At 40.3% G+C, this 14,291-nt stretch overlaps 1 protein-coding gene across 1 annotated transcript in view; it reads left to right on the forward strand.

The window, feature by feature from the left end:
- Prdm5 (PR/SET domain 5) overlaps positions 1 to 14,291 on the forward strand; it is a 158,358-nt gene that overhangs the window by 140,782 nt on the left and 3,285 nt on the right. The window contains exon 14 of the mRNA XM_034511827.2: positions 9,762 to 9,866. Coding sequence (XP_034367718.1) covers positions 9,762 to 9,866 — 105 coding nt within the window. The remainder of the gene's footprint in view (positions 1 to 9,761; positions 9,867 to 14,291) is intronic.

Here is a 14,291-nt window from a genome sequence, read left to right on the forward strand (position 1 = left end):
TTGATACTGTTAAATGTATGTGGAGTCAATGATGTCTGCATGTGTAATTTAATTTCTTTTATCAGTGTATTTTCAAGATTGTAAATGGAGATAATAGGAATAAGAATTAAGGACAGATTTCCAAACAGATTTTCATCACCAAATGTTATTTATTTATATTTTTAGGTCATATCAGACAGATACATTGTTTTCCTAAGGACTTTTTATGGAATTATGATTTACAGTGATTATGATAGGACTGATTGCTTGTGTCCTTGATGCTGAATTGTAACAGATGAATAGATTGCTGGTTTCTGATTTGCTGTTCTGGAAACCAAAAAGTGTGGGGCAGGATGGCTGGGAGCACTCTGGAGATTGGTAATCAGATCTGAAGTCATTCGCCTTGGGTCAGTGGTTGACATAGGGCAAATTGCTAGAGACATAAACCATTCATCCAAAGACTAGTTATCACCAAGTCAGATACTCCTAGGTGATTCCTTTCTGCTTTGCTCAGAAATGCCGGGCTTTTAAGAAGCTCCTTAAACATCAGGACTCCATTGAGATTTACCAAGTACCTGTTCATACTCACCTCTGTAGGCTTTAACCCTAGACATGGCCCAAGTTCCTGACGACCGTACATGTTAATACACAACAGGCCGCGTGTTGTAGAGGTGAATCCAAAACCACTTTCTGTTGCATTTAGATCTCTTAGATCTAAAGCTTCGCTGTTGCTACACTTCATGTATTTAGGAGCATAGGCACATGTGTACTCTCACCTTCCTGTGATGCCCGGTGCCTGCTGCTGCCTCCCTTAGTGAGTGAATACACTTGGCTCTCGATTGACAGTGTGAGTCTAGTTTAACATTTTGATGCAGTGTACCTATTGTGTCTATTTGGCTCTGTAGAGGCAACAGACTAAAGGGTCTAACCATGTGTCTTTACACATGTAAGCAGCGATCATGTCAATGCCAAGAAAGTGTCCTTCCACCTCAAAACAGTCTTTAACATGGAGAGCAATTTATCACCAGTTAATATATGACTCATGGACAGAATTTTGAACTTTTAAAGTACTCAGTTCAATATTTTCCAATTGGCTAAACATGACTGAGATCTCAACCTCTGTCTTTTGCTGAGGCTCCTGAATGCTAAATGTTCCTTTTCATGTAATCCTGAACTTCTAGTCTCAGGAGTCTGCTAATTACCCTCATAGTTCTCATTTGGGACCTGTAGGTATGTTATCCTGTTTTGGGGGTTGGTGGTGTATAACATCTTGAAATACATGCTCACTGAATTCTCTCTGAGTTCCTGAGCTTCGCTGTGGCTTCTTTCTCTGTATGAAATTATATTTTAATATATATTACATATATCCAGAATTATATTAACTGGATCTTCTGCTGAGTGTGTTGTTTATAACCACCTGCCATGAGAATACTTGGGTGCTAGTAAAACACCAATCTGAATTGCAGTTATGAAAAGAAAGGGACTGGGTGGTGGTGATGCATGTCTTTCATCCCAGCACCTGGGAGTCAGAGGCCTCTGAGTTCGAGGCCAGCATGTTTTACAGGGTGAGTTCCAAGACAACCAGACTAAACAGAGAAACACTGTCTTGAAAATCAAATGAAACAAAATAAAAGAGAGAGGACAGGGACGAGGAGATGGGGATGACGAACTGGCAGCTCTTCTTACGTGTTAGTGTTCCTTGTGCAGCGACTGTATCTCTAAACCAAGCAACAGACACTGAGAGCTAAAGCAACGTATCTGTGTATGAAAGGGTAGTTCAAATTTGACGCACCATCCCATGGGATTTTCTGTGCCTTTTTATCTTACTAAAAATGAACACATTGGCTTAAACCAGTCTTCTACCTAACACATTCTGAAAGAGCTAGGCAATTTCTAATAGCCTGCGAGTTCATAAATAGTCTCTCTGCCAAATGTTCATCCTTAAACAAAAGAAACCAGAAGCACCCACTGCTAAGGAAATATATTTCATCTGCCCAAGTCACTTTTCTGGTTTTTCCCTGTTCTTCCAGCGCTGGGATCCATGTCAGTTGGACTGTGAAGCTTCATCTTGATTTTTTGGGGAAAGAGTTAACTAAATATCTCCTGAGTGCTGATCCTAGACAAATAAGTTCCTTCTGTCACTGAGATCACAGACCGAAACTGTCTTGAAATGGGATGAAGGATCGAAGCATGGGAAGGGTTATGTTAGCAAAATCCTTTCTATTTAGAATGGTATCCTTCCAAGTGGCACTTGAGGGAAACTTGAGGGACAATGCCTACAGTCCCTAGATTAAGTCCCTTCTAAGTGGGATGTGTCTTCATCCCATCATTCCTGACTTAGGGGAATTCAGAGGGTATCTGGACATTGTCTTGCTATATAATAATTATGCTTCTGTTTTACTGAAAAATACAACTTTCTTGAATATAGGACTGTCAGTGTCAAATTCAGGCTAGTCCTGGACAGATATGCAGAGTTGACCACACCTATGGTAGTTCTTGAAATGCATTAATGAGTGCCTTCATAAGGAGACAGAGACAACCTAAAGCAGGTTGGAAGAAAGCTAGTGCTTTGTTTTCCAGAACCGAAATTTAGAAGGTTGAGGAGAAGTGAAATACACACCCACTTGGTAAGTTTTGTATAATATCCCTAAATATGATGGAGCGTTTCCACAAATCCCCATTTGTGAAATAACAGTGAGCTCAAATGTACTTATAGTTAACCAAAACAAAGTGTTGGGTAAACACAGTAAAAAGTGAACTCATTAATTTTCTGAATTTAAATTGTTGTAAAGTTGCCCTTGGACTTTAAAAATATTAATTATTTTCAGGTGATATATGAAAACATCTTCACTTATTACAGTAATCTTATTTTTTAAGTCTTTTTATATTTTTCAAATCATTTTTTGACTTTGAGTTAATTCAGATCTAATAAATCTTCACCAGGTCAGCTCTGAGTCCTCACCTGTGCAAACAGACATGCTAGTTGGATTTTTTTTTTCTCCCCAGAATTTTCTGAGCCTTGAAAGAGATGCATTTCTGATCCTAGCTCCCTGCCATCTGTGCAGGGTGTTGGCTCTAGATGTAGTTCACACTGACATGACTTCCTCTGACTTTTGTCCACTGCTGATGGCTTCTTTTTACCTGTTGACATGGACTTGGCTGCTTGGGAGACCCTGCTGGTCACGCGGGAATGACCACATGTGCAATAGCAAGTTTGCACTGTGCTCATATTATTTTCAGAATGGAGTCATTGGAGAAGTATGTTATTTCTTTAGAATTAGGTATTTCTTTTGTAAGGACTTGCATTTACATAATCTTTTTCTCCTACAGACCTCTGAATAAACTGTATGGTTTTATTGAGAAATGGATTACACTTGCCATCATCACATGTCAGACTTGTGCTTGTTAGTTTTGGAAGCAGGCAGAATGAGTTAATTCTTTCCTCTGGACACTAGTTAGATATGACTTTTAAATAGGAGAGTTGGTGACTGTGTTGAATTCTACTTTCTGTTGTTTCTCCCTTTATACAATTCTCCTCAAATGTATGAGTGTTTTCGTTCTGTTGTCTACTATCTCCTCGCACTCGGGACCATGGTCATTTCTCATGATCCCATGTAAAACCTTACCTGCAACAGCAGTACCAGTGCAATCTTGACCTTGTTCAGCCTTTCCCAAATATGTCTACTAATTAGAATTATCAAGAGTCCTTTAAAAGTGCCAAAGCCAGGCACACAACCCCAGTACGAAACCTCCTCTCTTTGGGGGTGGGCTACAGGCATCAACATTTTTGGAGATCTTCTGTTGATTCCAACTTTTAAACAGGTATGGGCCGATGCTCAGCCTGCACCAGTTGCCTTAATTGAGCTGGGAATCATTCTCCTCCTTCATGGTGGTGAAGTAAATTTTGAAGTGAACATTCAACAGACTCGGGCTCTGCTCACAGGGACAGAAGGAAGGGAAGCTTTGTAGGTAGCCAGCAGTCATGGTCATAGAGTGCCCTTGAATCCTGTATCCTGTGAAATATGTTCTCTCTGCCTGACAGTGTGACCTTTGGCATATTTTTAAACCATTTCTTCATCTGTAAACTGAGCCTAACATAGAAAATTACCAGCATTACTTACCAGATTAATGGAAAGGAGATATTTAAGAGATTCCACCTCCTTGCCAGATAGCACATAGTAGGCCCTGAAGGGAGGCCAGCAGTGAACTGGGAGAGAAGTATCAGGGCAGGAGGCACAAACAGGCCTCGCCATCATTGATGCTGCTGCAGTTAGCCCCTCAGGATGCCCATCTTAGAGAAACACGGAGCAGATGTTCTCCCCTGTGGCTACACTTGACATCACAGTCAGTGCCTGGCCATGTCTAGTTCAGTGAGTGGGGCTTTTGGGGAGTGGGCCCCAGGCATCTGTAGTCATTAAAACTATTCCCAGGCAACCTGAGTGATCAGGCTGGGTGAAATGCTGTGGTCTACAATCAGCACAGAATGAGGGGAGTGTTTACTCTGCTCCTGGTTGTCTTGCTGCTCCAATGACTGGCTGATGTCACGCATGAAGCTCTAGAAAAACTCATTTTGAACTAGTTTGGATGGCCCTTGCCTGTCTTATGCCTGATAAGGTCTTGTATACCTTGTGCATGCAGTTGGACTTCCCGGCTAGCCACTCGTTTTACAAATTACTGCATGGTCCTTAAAAAAGGAAGGAGTCAGGAAGGGACCAGGTGTCTCCTTACAACACTTTTATATAAAACGTTGATTCCATTCACTGTGCTTATTTTTAGTTTCCTATATGTGGGTTGTGCAGTTCATTCTCCTGGTTTATAAGAAGTGTGTTTTCCATTAGCTACAATGCAGAAGCAATTACAGACATGCTGTGTAGAAACCTGCTTTAAATATTCTCTTAGCTTTCAAAGGGTTCCCTATGAGTTGTAATTTTTAGGTGCTTTGTTTACTAGTCCAAGGGTGTGTTTTGTCATATGTTGAAAGACCACACTGGCTATAAAAAATAAGACGGTGAGTAAAAACTGAGAGAAGCTGTAAACATCTGTGAGAGCTTGCTCGGCAGGGCTGTTTGTTAGAGGGAGGCTCAGAACACATTGATTGTGTGCAGCTGGTGATACATGTGCTCTCACAAATGGGGCCATTAAGAGGAGCTGTTAGATATATGGCTAGCTGTCCTATGGGCTGTAGATCTGCCCCATTAGCTGTATGTAATAGAAACTAGAAGGGCCACACTCACAAAGTCTCCTCTAAATTGTAGCTCTGATTCTGCACAGACCTGATATTTTACAGGACACAGTAGTAATCTTTTGACCACACAGTCTCTCTATAGAAACTGGAGCTGGAGTCTGCCATGCTAAGAGCACTGGTCAGGGCTGGCCTGTGGTCAATGGTCAAGGATACTACAGGTCATGCAAAAGCTATGGTTGAGGTGCCATGGGAGACACACATACTGGACTTGCTCCAGACACCTCAGACACCTCTGCAGAAGAATTGTCAGACAGGTCTTGCTGTGGTCCAGGTGGAAAAAGTCAACCTGGTTACATGTGGTCTACACTCTGTAGGCTCCATATTTTACCGTAGACATGCAGGCTCAGATTTTGGAAATCAACTGCCTACCAGGATGATTTCTGTGGCTGACAGCAAGCCATCACTAGAACATAAAATCATTGCTAAGCAGCTAGCATGGCTTGATGTTTTACAGAGTCCATCCTCCTGATACTCAAAATGATTTTCCTCAATAAAAAAGGCATGACCTTGGAAGGAGAGTTGTGTTGTTTCAAGTTTTACAATAATACAAAAGCAGTGTTTTAAGTCTTTTAATTTTTATAAGAAAAATTTTGATTTATAAAAATAGAGAGGATCAAGCCATGAATCCCCAGTGTGTCCTTGGTCACATCACACAAGTAGTTTTGCCTTATTGAATCTTCCAGCAGTATGAAATTGAAGACATTGGGTATATTCTAATAGAGGCATCATTTGCTTTAGAATTTGTGTTCCTGGATAATGATCAAATTGAGTCATAGGCATTCTATCAGAAAAGGCATTTTATTCTAAGTCCTTGTAATTCAAAGCTATAGTGGCTCCCTCTTATAAGTGTAAATGTGCTGAGGAGTGTTAAGTCACATCATGTTGGCACTGTATGTGCCTGAACATCATCATATGTTCAGGCACATACTTTCTCCAGTTATTGAATTTTTATTGTATTTTATAAAGGACCACACTGCAACAGTCTACAACAAACAACAACTGCCATCTTTTACTATACAAAACATAAAAGCATTCTATAGAAGCTGTGCTTTGCCCTCCTCCTGAGATTTGAGCCAGTGTCTGGAAATTTGCTGAGATGGGTATGTTACTGACATCTAGTGGATACTGAGTACAGTCTCTTCACCCAAGAATTACCTGGCCTTAAATTTCAATAGTTCCCAAGTTGAAGAAGCCTGCCCTAAACCAATGTGAGTGATTCAGGTTTGCCTCTGAGCTGACTGCAGAAGGGTTGGCAGATGGGTCTTGCTGTGGTCCATGTAGAAAGAATCAACCTGGTTACATGTGGTCTACACACTGTAACTTCTGTATTTTACCCTGAATATCAATATAATGTCTTGCAGATTAAATTAAAAGGCCGAATTTGCTCCAGATCCTTTAAAAGTGTAACACAGAACTTCAGTTTACAAGATTCTACTTTTATGTACAAACTTTAATGGTTTCTCTACAAGGTTAACAAATGGCCAGTCTACTGAAAATAATGGGGAAAATTTTCAAATTCTATGTGTATATAGATGTTTTATGTTTAAGAAATCTGCATCAAGTTCATGGTGGAGGAATTTACAATTGATATTTGTGTGTATGTGTGCATTCTTGAGCATGTGTGTGTGTGACCACATGTGGGAATCATTGTGGGAATGTGTTCTGGGGACGAAGCAGGTTGTCAGCTTAATGGCAAGTCCCTTTGCCCGTTGAGCCATCTCACTAGCAGACATAATTGGCATGGCAATATTTTGTGCCACTTTAAATATTTTTTGTTTATTTGACTATTTGTTAATTTAATTTTTTATTTACTTTATCTTCACACAGTCTCAAGCAGTCCAAGCCAACCTTCAGCTTTCCTTATAGCTCAGAATGACCTTGACCCTGTTCCTCCTTTTTCTACCTCTCATGTGCAGAGCTTTAAAAATTAGAAATAACAATCAGGGCTGGGAGATGACTCAATATGTAAAGCATTTGATATGCACATGTATGGATCAGGTTTGGGTCCTCAGCAGCCACATAAAAAATCAGGCAGTCCTAGGAGCCAGTTTCCAATCCTAGCAGTTGGGAGAAGACTGGGCAAGAAGACGAGCCTGAGTGTGTGAACTCCAGATAACAGTGGACCCTTCCTGAGGAAATAAAGTGGAGAACAGACAAAGAAGCCCTTCACACATGTGTACCTACACACAAGCAACGGTGCATACAAACAAAGAAGCCCTTCACACACGTGTACCTACACACGAGCAACAGTGCGTACAAAGAAGCCCTTCACACATGTGTACCTACACACGAGCAGCAGTGCATACAAACAAAGAAGCCCTTCACACATGTGTACAAAGAAGCCCTTCACACACGAGCAGCAGTACACACATGACCTTCACACATGGGTACCTACACACAAGCAACAGTGCGCACATGCAGATAATCACAGACTCCCCATTAGTAATAAGACATGATCGTCCAGGAAAATTCATCATTTTCCTAAACTGTAGATAGTGAAAGCATTAATAAATATAAAATACTGTAATCTAGAAAATAAAATTAAATGAAATTAATTTGAAACAAAAGATAACTTTCATGTTCTAACATACCGTTTATGCAGGCACACTTTGTGTGTGTGTGTGTGTGTGTGTGTGTGTAAGAGAGAGAGAGAGCACTCAATAAGTTTCTTTCTCAAAGGAATTTGCAACAAGGTTTATTAACACATAACTGTTTGCCACATCCTTCCTAGATGTCATTGAGAGTTGTTTAAATGTTTTTACATGTTAAGTTGCTGCTCCTTTGTATAGAAGGGCATCAAGGACTTACAACTGGTATTGTGCTGTCTATAAGCAAGGTACCAGGCACAAAGCTCCATAACGCCACCTTCTGAATGAGCTCTGCCAAATGTTGCTTTGATTAGAATAGAATAATTAGATGGCTAATTAATTCTGCCACTCACAAATTGCAGATTTAATTGATAAATAGATTGCCTCCAGTTAGTATTGATTCTCAAGTCACAAAGGACAACCTATTTCTCAATTAGACTGGGTAATCATTCAGACGCAGCATAAACCTAGACCTAATCATTTGATGTTAATTAATGTCTAGTTAAATACAGCTAATGAGTCAGAGTGTGTGATTCATTCTACATATTCCTCCATGACAACATTAGAATCAACTCGCATAACACTGCGTAGTGGCAGATTGTGTTCCTAGTCAAGTTCCCACAGTGGACAACAGAAGAAAACCAGTGAGATTATTGTGAGATGCATGCTGTGGATGAGATCCTACCTAAGAGTGACAATGCATTCACAAGCACAACAAATGTCTGAGATTTAAAAAAAGTCAGCTTAAAAGAAGACACGGTGCATTCTGGCTTTTAGTCACCTGACCCTGCTGCTTCTGATCCTGTCACATGGAGCACATGGTGAAGTTAGTTCCTCTCATGGTGGCTAGGGAAGCAGAAAAGAAGATGAAAGCAGAGCCCCACAATTCATTACAAGGAATAGCCCCAGTGACCTAATTTTCTTCTACCTGCTACCATTGTCCCCAAATAGTGGCACCAATGGGGGCCCAACCTTTCATATATGGGCAATTATGGAGGACTTACTCCAAATCATAGCAGATGATATCTGAATATGCTTACCTATTTTAGCCACATGGGTCTCTACATCACTTCAGTTGTATCCTTGAGAAGATAAGAGATCACTCAGCTTCAAGTCTATTAACTTGACATAGGTTTAAGTGTCTTATGACTTCCTAAGTTTTCACTATAATAGCGCTCTTTGTTGATAGCCTCTGTGTGACTGTATTAACCAGTCCTCAGTGAACCTAAGGGGAAATGAATAAGAAAAGAAAATTAAAATTCCCTTGTACCTTTGGTCCTATGCATGGATTCTTGCTGCACAAGAAGGAGAAGACTACCTATACCCAGGAATGTTCCAGGGACAATGAAGACTTCACAGTTCTCAAAGATCAGGCGGGAACACAAATCTCCTACCATGACCTGTGGTACCCTGCAGCATCCAGCCCGGTCACTTGTCTATCAGTGCTTGACTAGTGAAAGCTGATTTTGCAGTAAGGCTGGTTAAGAGTAATGAGAAGTTAGTAGGATGAGGGCTGCTGGGTCTGGTTCGCTGGAACTACTTGCTGGATCAGGAATTCTCCCGTACTGTTTTCCTGCTGTTCTATAGATTAGAATCCTTTTCAAGGGGAGCATAGGGTGACTAGGAAATCTAGGCACTTTTCTCCCTTTTCAGTTACATACTTAAGAGCCTAGAGGAGAGAAAAAAACAAGAAAAGTCTCACATAGAAATATTCTTTTGTATTTAATAAAAAGAGCTCTGTATGAGGAAGGGAAGGTCATTAGTATTTCTTGTGAGGGTTTGAAACAGCTCACCTCACCATGCGCATTTGCTGCAGCAAGCTGCACAGCTGGAGAAGGGCATCTTCCATTTCAGCACTCAGCCAATCAGCAGTCACCTTTCCTTTGGAGGCTCAGTGCTCAGTCACTAGGTCTCTGACCTTCTTGGTGCTCTCTTCCCCTTGCCTGCAGGAGAAGCCCTACCAGTGCTCAGAGTGCAGCAAGGCCTTCAGCCAGAAGCGGGGCCTCGATGAACACAAGAGAACGCACACAGGAGAGAAGCCTTTTCAGTGTGACGTGAGTTGAGTTCTCCTTTTCTTCTCTGGTGTTCTGTGGTAACCTGTAGGATTCTCTTTGCCTGTGCATGCGTTTGATTTGTGTGCTTGTCAGTGCCTTGCGCTGCTCCTAACTCTTTGCATTCATATTCTATTCATCATGGCCTCTAGCAACAAATACTGTGATTTTCTTCAGGATATCTTTCAGTGTCTGATTCCATGGAGCTGTTCTTCCAGGGTATAAATTTGGGAGAGTTTGAGGCAACTCAGTTAGACCCAAGTCTTTGACAAGTTAGTGAGAGTTGAACCAATAGAATGAATATGACCGAAATATAATTTATGTGTGCCTGAAGTTCTTTTTAAAATTAGAATATAAAAACTATATTTAGCTAATCATAGATGTTAAGTAAAAACTGAGTTTTCAGGATATTCACACAGAGTCCTTAAGGTTAAACGGAGCTACTTTGCACATCTTCGATCTAGGATACTTGAATTGAACTAAAATAAGTTGACGTTGCTGTTTACACTGTTTTTGAAAGGAAAAAGTACTACTGTTCGTGGTAAATTTAATAAGAGCATTGATTGGGGAAAATGATTTCATCACCAATGGTTATTGTTTATGTTAGTGGATCAACCTAAATATTAGAGAAGGCACCAGGGTGCATGTTTTTCACACACTCACACACACTCACTCACACACACACACAGAGAGAGAGAGAAAGAGAGAGAGAGAGATTAAATAAAAAGTAAAATATATTTATGTAGATGTATAAGAGTATCAGTGGGATTTAGTATAGAAGAACATTGAAGTTGTGGTTTATGAACTACCTCAGTACAACAAATTCATTATAAATGCCGAGTTTACTGAAGCGCACAATGCCATCAGCATGTTCCAGCAGGGACGGACGTGTGGTACAAGGAGTCCCTGTGAGAGAAAATTCACAGACGCAGGATACTTTCCCTGTCCTATGAAGTGTCAAGTAGGCTAAAGCAGCAGTATATTCTTACACGTAAAATACCTTCATCTCTGCACGCTGTAAGAAATTCCACCTGTAGTGGAAGAAATGCATGCACATAGAACATGGTCCGGAACTGGAGCTAGTTTAATAATTTCATTTGGCTTGATTCTTTTATAGAGACAGAAGCAATTTAAGTGACTTGAATGTACAACCACAGAAATAACCGTTTCAGGCCTAAAATGACCGGTCTGTTGAATATGGACACTTTGTTTCCAGCATATACAACCTACCTCTGACGTGCCCGGAATAGTTTTGTTGAGAGTTGCTCTGGGTTGCTCTATGGTGTTACTTTTTAAGCTTTAATTTACTAGTCTGTGTTTTTTTTTCTGTCTACATCTGCCTCATTCACTCCTAAGACTTCAAAACTCTCCAGTTATCATCCACATTTTCAGTGCCTCCTAAATTTCCCTGCTTAATGGAGCAGAGGCTGTCAGTGTTCTATAGTCATGTTCTCCTGACCTACTACCTACACTTAGCCTCCTCTGTCTCTTCCTCTGTGCCTATCTTCACAACTCCCAGATCCATTGCTTTCTCTAAATTCCCAGTCCTGTTAGCTGCTGGAGCCCACACCCTCTCTCATCAAATGTATTTACCTCAGACATTATGATCTTATGAGGTATTTTTGAAAATTATTTTATATATTTGTATGAACGTGTAGACACCTATGTGTCATGGTGTAGGTGTAGAGGTCAGAGGGCAACCTGTGTGAATCCACATTCCAGAATGTGGGTCCTGTGATGGCTGATCTTAGTTGTCAACTTGATTATATCTAGAACTAACTATAATCAAAGCATCTGGGGACACCTGTGAGGGATTTTTCTTCATTAGATCCTTAGATTTTTCTTCATTGAGGTGGGAAGACTCACACTAAATCTGGGCCACTCTTTTTCATGGCAGCTCACATAAAGGGACATTGAAGAAGGAAGGTTTTTTGTTTGTTTGTTTTTTTGGTTGGTTGGTTGGTTGGTTGGTTGGTGTTTTTGCTTTGTTTTGTTTTGTTTTGCCTGCTTGCCTTCACTCTTGCTGACAACTTCCCTGTGGGTGCAGCATCTCTTTACCTGTGTTAGAACCTACTTCCTCAGGATTCTAATCTAGACTGAAAACTAGAAAACTGGCAGCTTTCTGGGAGTTCCTTTAACTCTCACATCAAATTGGGTCTTTTTATTTGTTCTAGGAAGGCGACGTGGCCCTGTTTGTTTTCTTATTTGATCCTCCATTGCAATCTTTAAATAAGCCCTACTTGGTCATGGCTTAGAATTCATTCAATAGAGTTTCATTAAATGTGATTGTTTCATTTGTGTGTGGCACGTATGAACACACGTGTGGGTGTTTGTGGATGCTTGCATCTCATTTCATAAATGTTCATCTCTACTTTCCTTTGATTTTAATGTCTTCATCTGGCTTTAGTAACAAGGCTATGCTAACTCCAAGTGATACATTTTAAAAGTGACCTTCTCACTATAGGAAAGAGACATTACTTATAACTCTGAATATTTGGTAGAATTCATTCTTTAGTCCTAGACTTTCTTTATTATTATTATTTTATTTGATTCACTGCCTTGAAGTTTCATAGGACTGATGAGTTGTTGCTGTTCTCATTTTTTTAAGTGAGTAGCAAACTGTAAAATAAAACCCACTTGCCTTCTGGACTGCAGACCTTTGTCTTCATGACCCTCGTCTGTCAATACTCGTGACTATGTGTCTTTACCCGACTGTTGCCACTTTCTTGTTTGTCTCGTATCCATCATCTGATGAAGCAGCAAATCTGTTCAGCTTTTGTAATGACTCTACAGACTCACCATACGTGCATGCTCAACCACCATCTCTGGGATGCAGAAGAAGCTTATCTCTGTTTGTATCTTTGCTACTAACAATCTGCAAAGAATTGGCATCCAGAGTAATCTGTCCAGGAGTTGCACTTGACTATGTGTATGAAAATCCTTCAGTCCTCACCTCATAGTCTCCTCCATGTTCCTTGTATCTTCCCAAAATAGTACATATTTCTTTAGTTATTTGTTTGATTGCACTGTACTGTCTCTTTGTGTATTACTGGGGGTGTGCACATTTGAAGGGACTTGGCTCTCACTTTCTAATATCTGTGTCCTGAGGATCAAACTCTGGTTGTTAGGTTTGCCAACCTATGCACTATGCCATCTTGACTGCTTTATTTACTTTTTTAGGTACTATGGGTATATGAAAGGAGGAGGTTTTTTCCTTTTTCTTTTTTTTTTTTTTTTTGTTTGTTTGTTTTGTTTTTTCAGTATTGGTTTCTCTGTTTGCAAGCATAGAACTAAACCTCACATATAAGAAGGATGCTGTAAGTGTTTTTAAGAATGAATACCTAAATGAGTGAACTACTGTCTTTAAGCCATGTTTAAATCTAGTTGAGAAAAGAGCATGGCCTAGTCCTCCCTGGCGGTAGCTTTGATCTTCTGGTTGCTGACCGAATGGCATCCCTCTTACTCTGTTAGAAAGATTCTGCAACTTCCGGGTAGGAAGTTTAATGATATATCACCACCCTGCTTTAGGATTATTCAGATCCTCAGAGTTCATTTCCAGCTTTCAACTTTTTTTCAACTCTTTTTTATAATGACCTACACTAAATATCAAGTAAACAGTGTGTGCACATCCCCACTTCCGCTTTGCTTTTCTTCTCCTGCAGTCTTGTCCTCTCCTAGGAGATGATTCTTCTCCAGCACTGTCATGTGCTTCCTTCCACCTCTCTGCCTTGTGGCCCCTCTTTTAATGCTTGCCCCAGTCTCTCTCTTACAGCCATTGAGTATGCTCACATGGTACAGAGTTAATGTCCCTATGAGTATTTATCCTAGGCTACTGACTCCATTAATAAATAGTATATCCTTTGTCATTTTATTACTAAGTTGAATGGTGATTAGATTCATTAAGTATTTTTAACTGAAGTTTATAGAGATTTCCCATTCTCAAGTATGAAAGTACTTTCTTTTTAACATCTTGTTTCACTGTATTCTAAAACAAAATCAGTCCACCTTTATCTTAGAGTAACTGTGAAAAATAAAGCCTTACCACTTTTGTTATTTGAATTGGTCCTAAGTAGGGACAGGGTTGGGAATCCCTGCTGTGAAGTTTTAACTCTCCCTTGTTTTCAGTGTGACTCTAAATGGCTAGACATAGAGCTGATTTATCCTGAGCATCCTCAGAGTCCTATAATGGCTATACTTAAGCTAATGAATGCAAATCTGTTCACATCTCCGTAGTCCATTTCACAAGTGTCACATCAGGTGCTCTCCAAGGACAACGAATGCTCTGCCCAGCCTCACACTGAACAGTGTCTGCTGGACTGCTCCCATCTCCTGTGTGGATTTTCTAGACATCCTTAGTTCTCTTGGCCATTACCAGTAACTTCAGCATCTTGCTCAGCTTCCTTTACATCCTCTCTGGTTGCCATTGCT

The sequence above is a fragment of the Arvicanthis niloticus genome, chromosome 9, assembly GCF_011762505.2.
Source record: "Arvicanthis niloticus isolate mArvNil1 chromosome 9, mArvNil1.pat.X, whole genome shotgun sequence".
NCBI classification, from domain to species: domain Eukaryota; kingdom Metazoa; phylum Chordata; class Mammalia; order Rodentia; family Muridae; genus Arvicanthis; species Arvicanthis niloticus.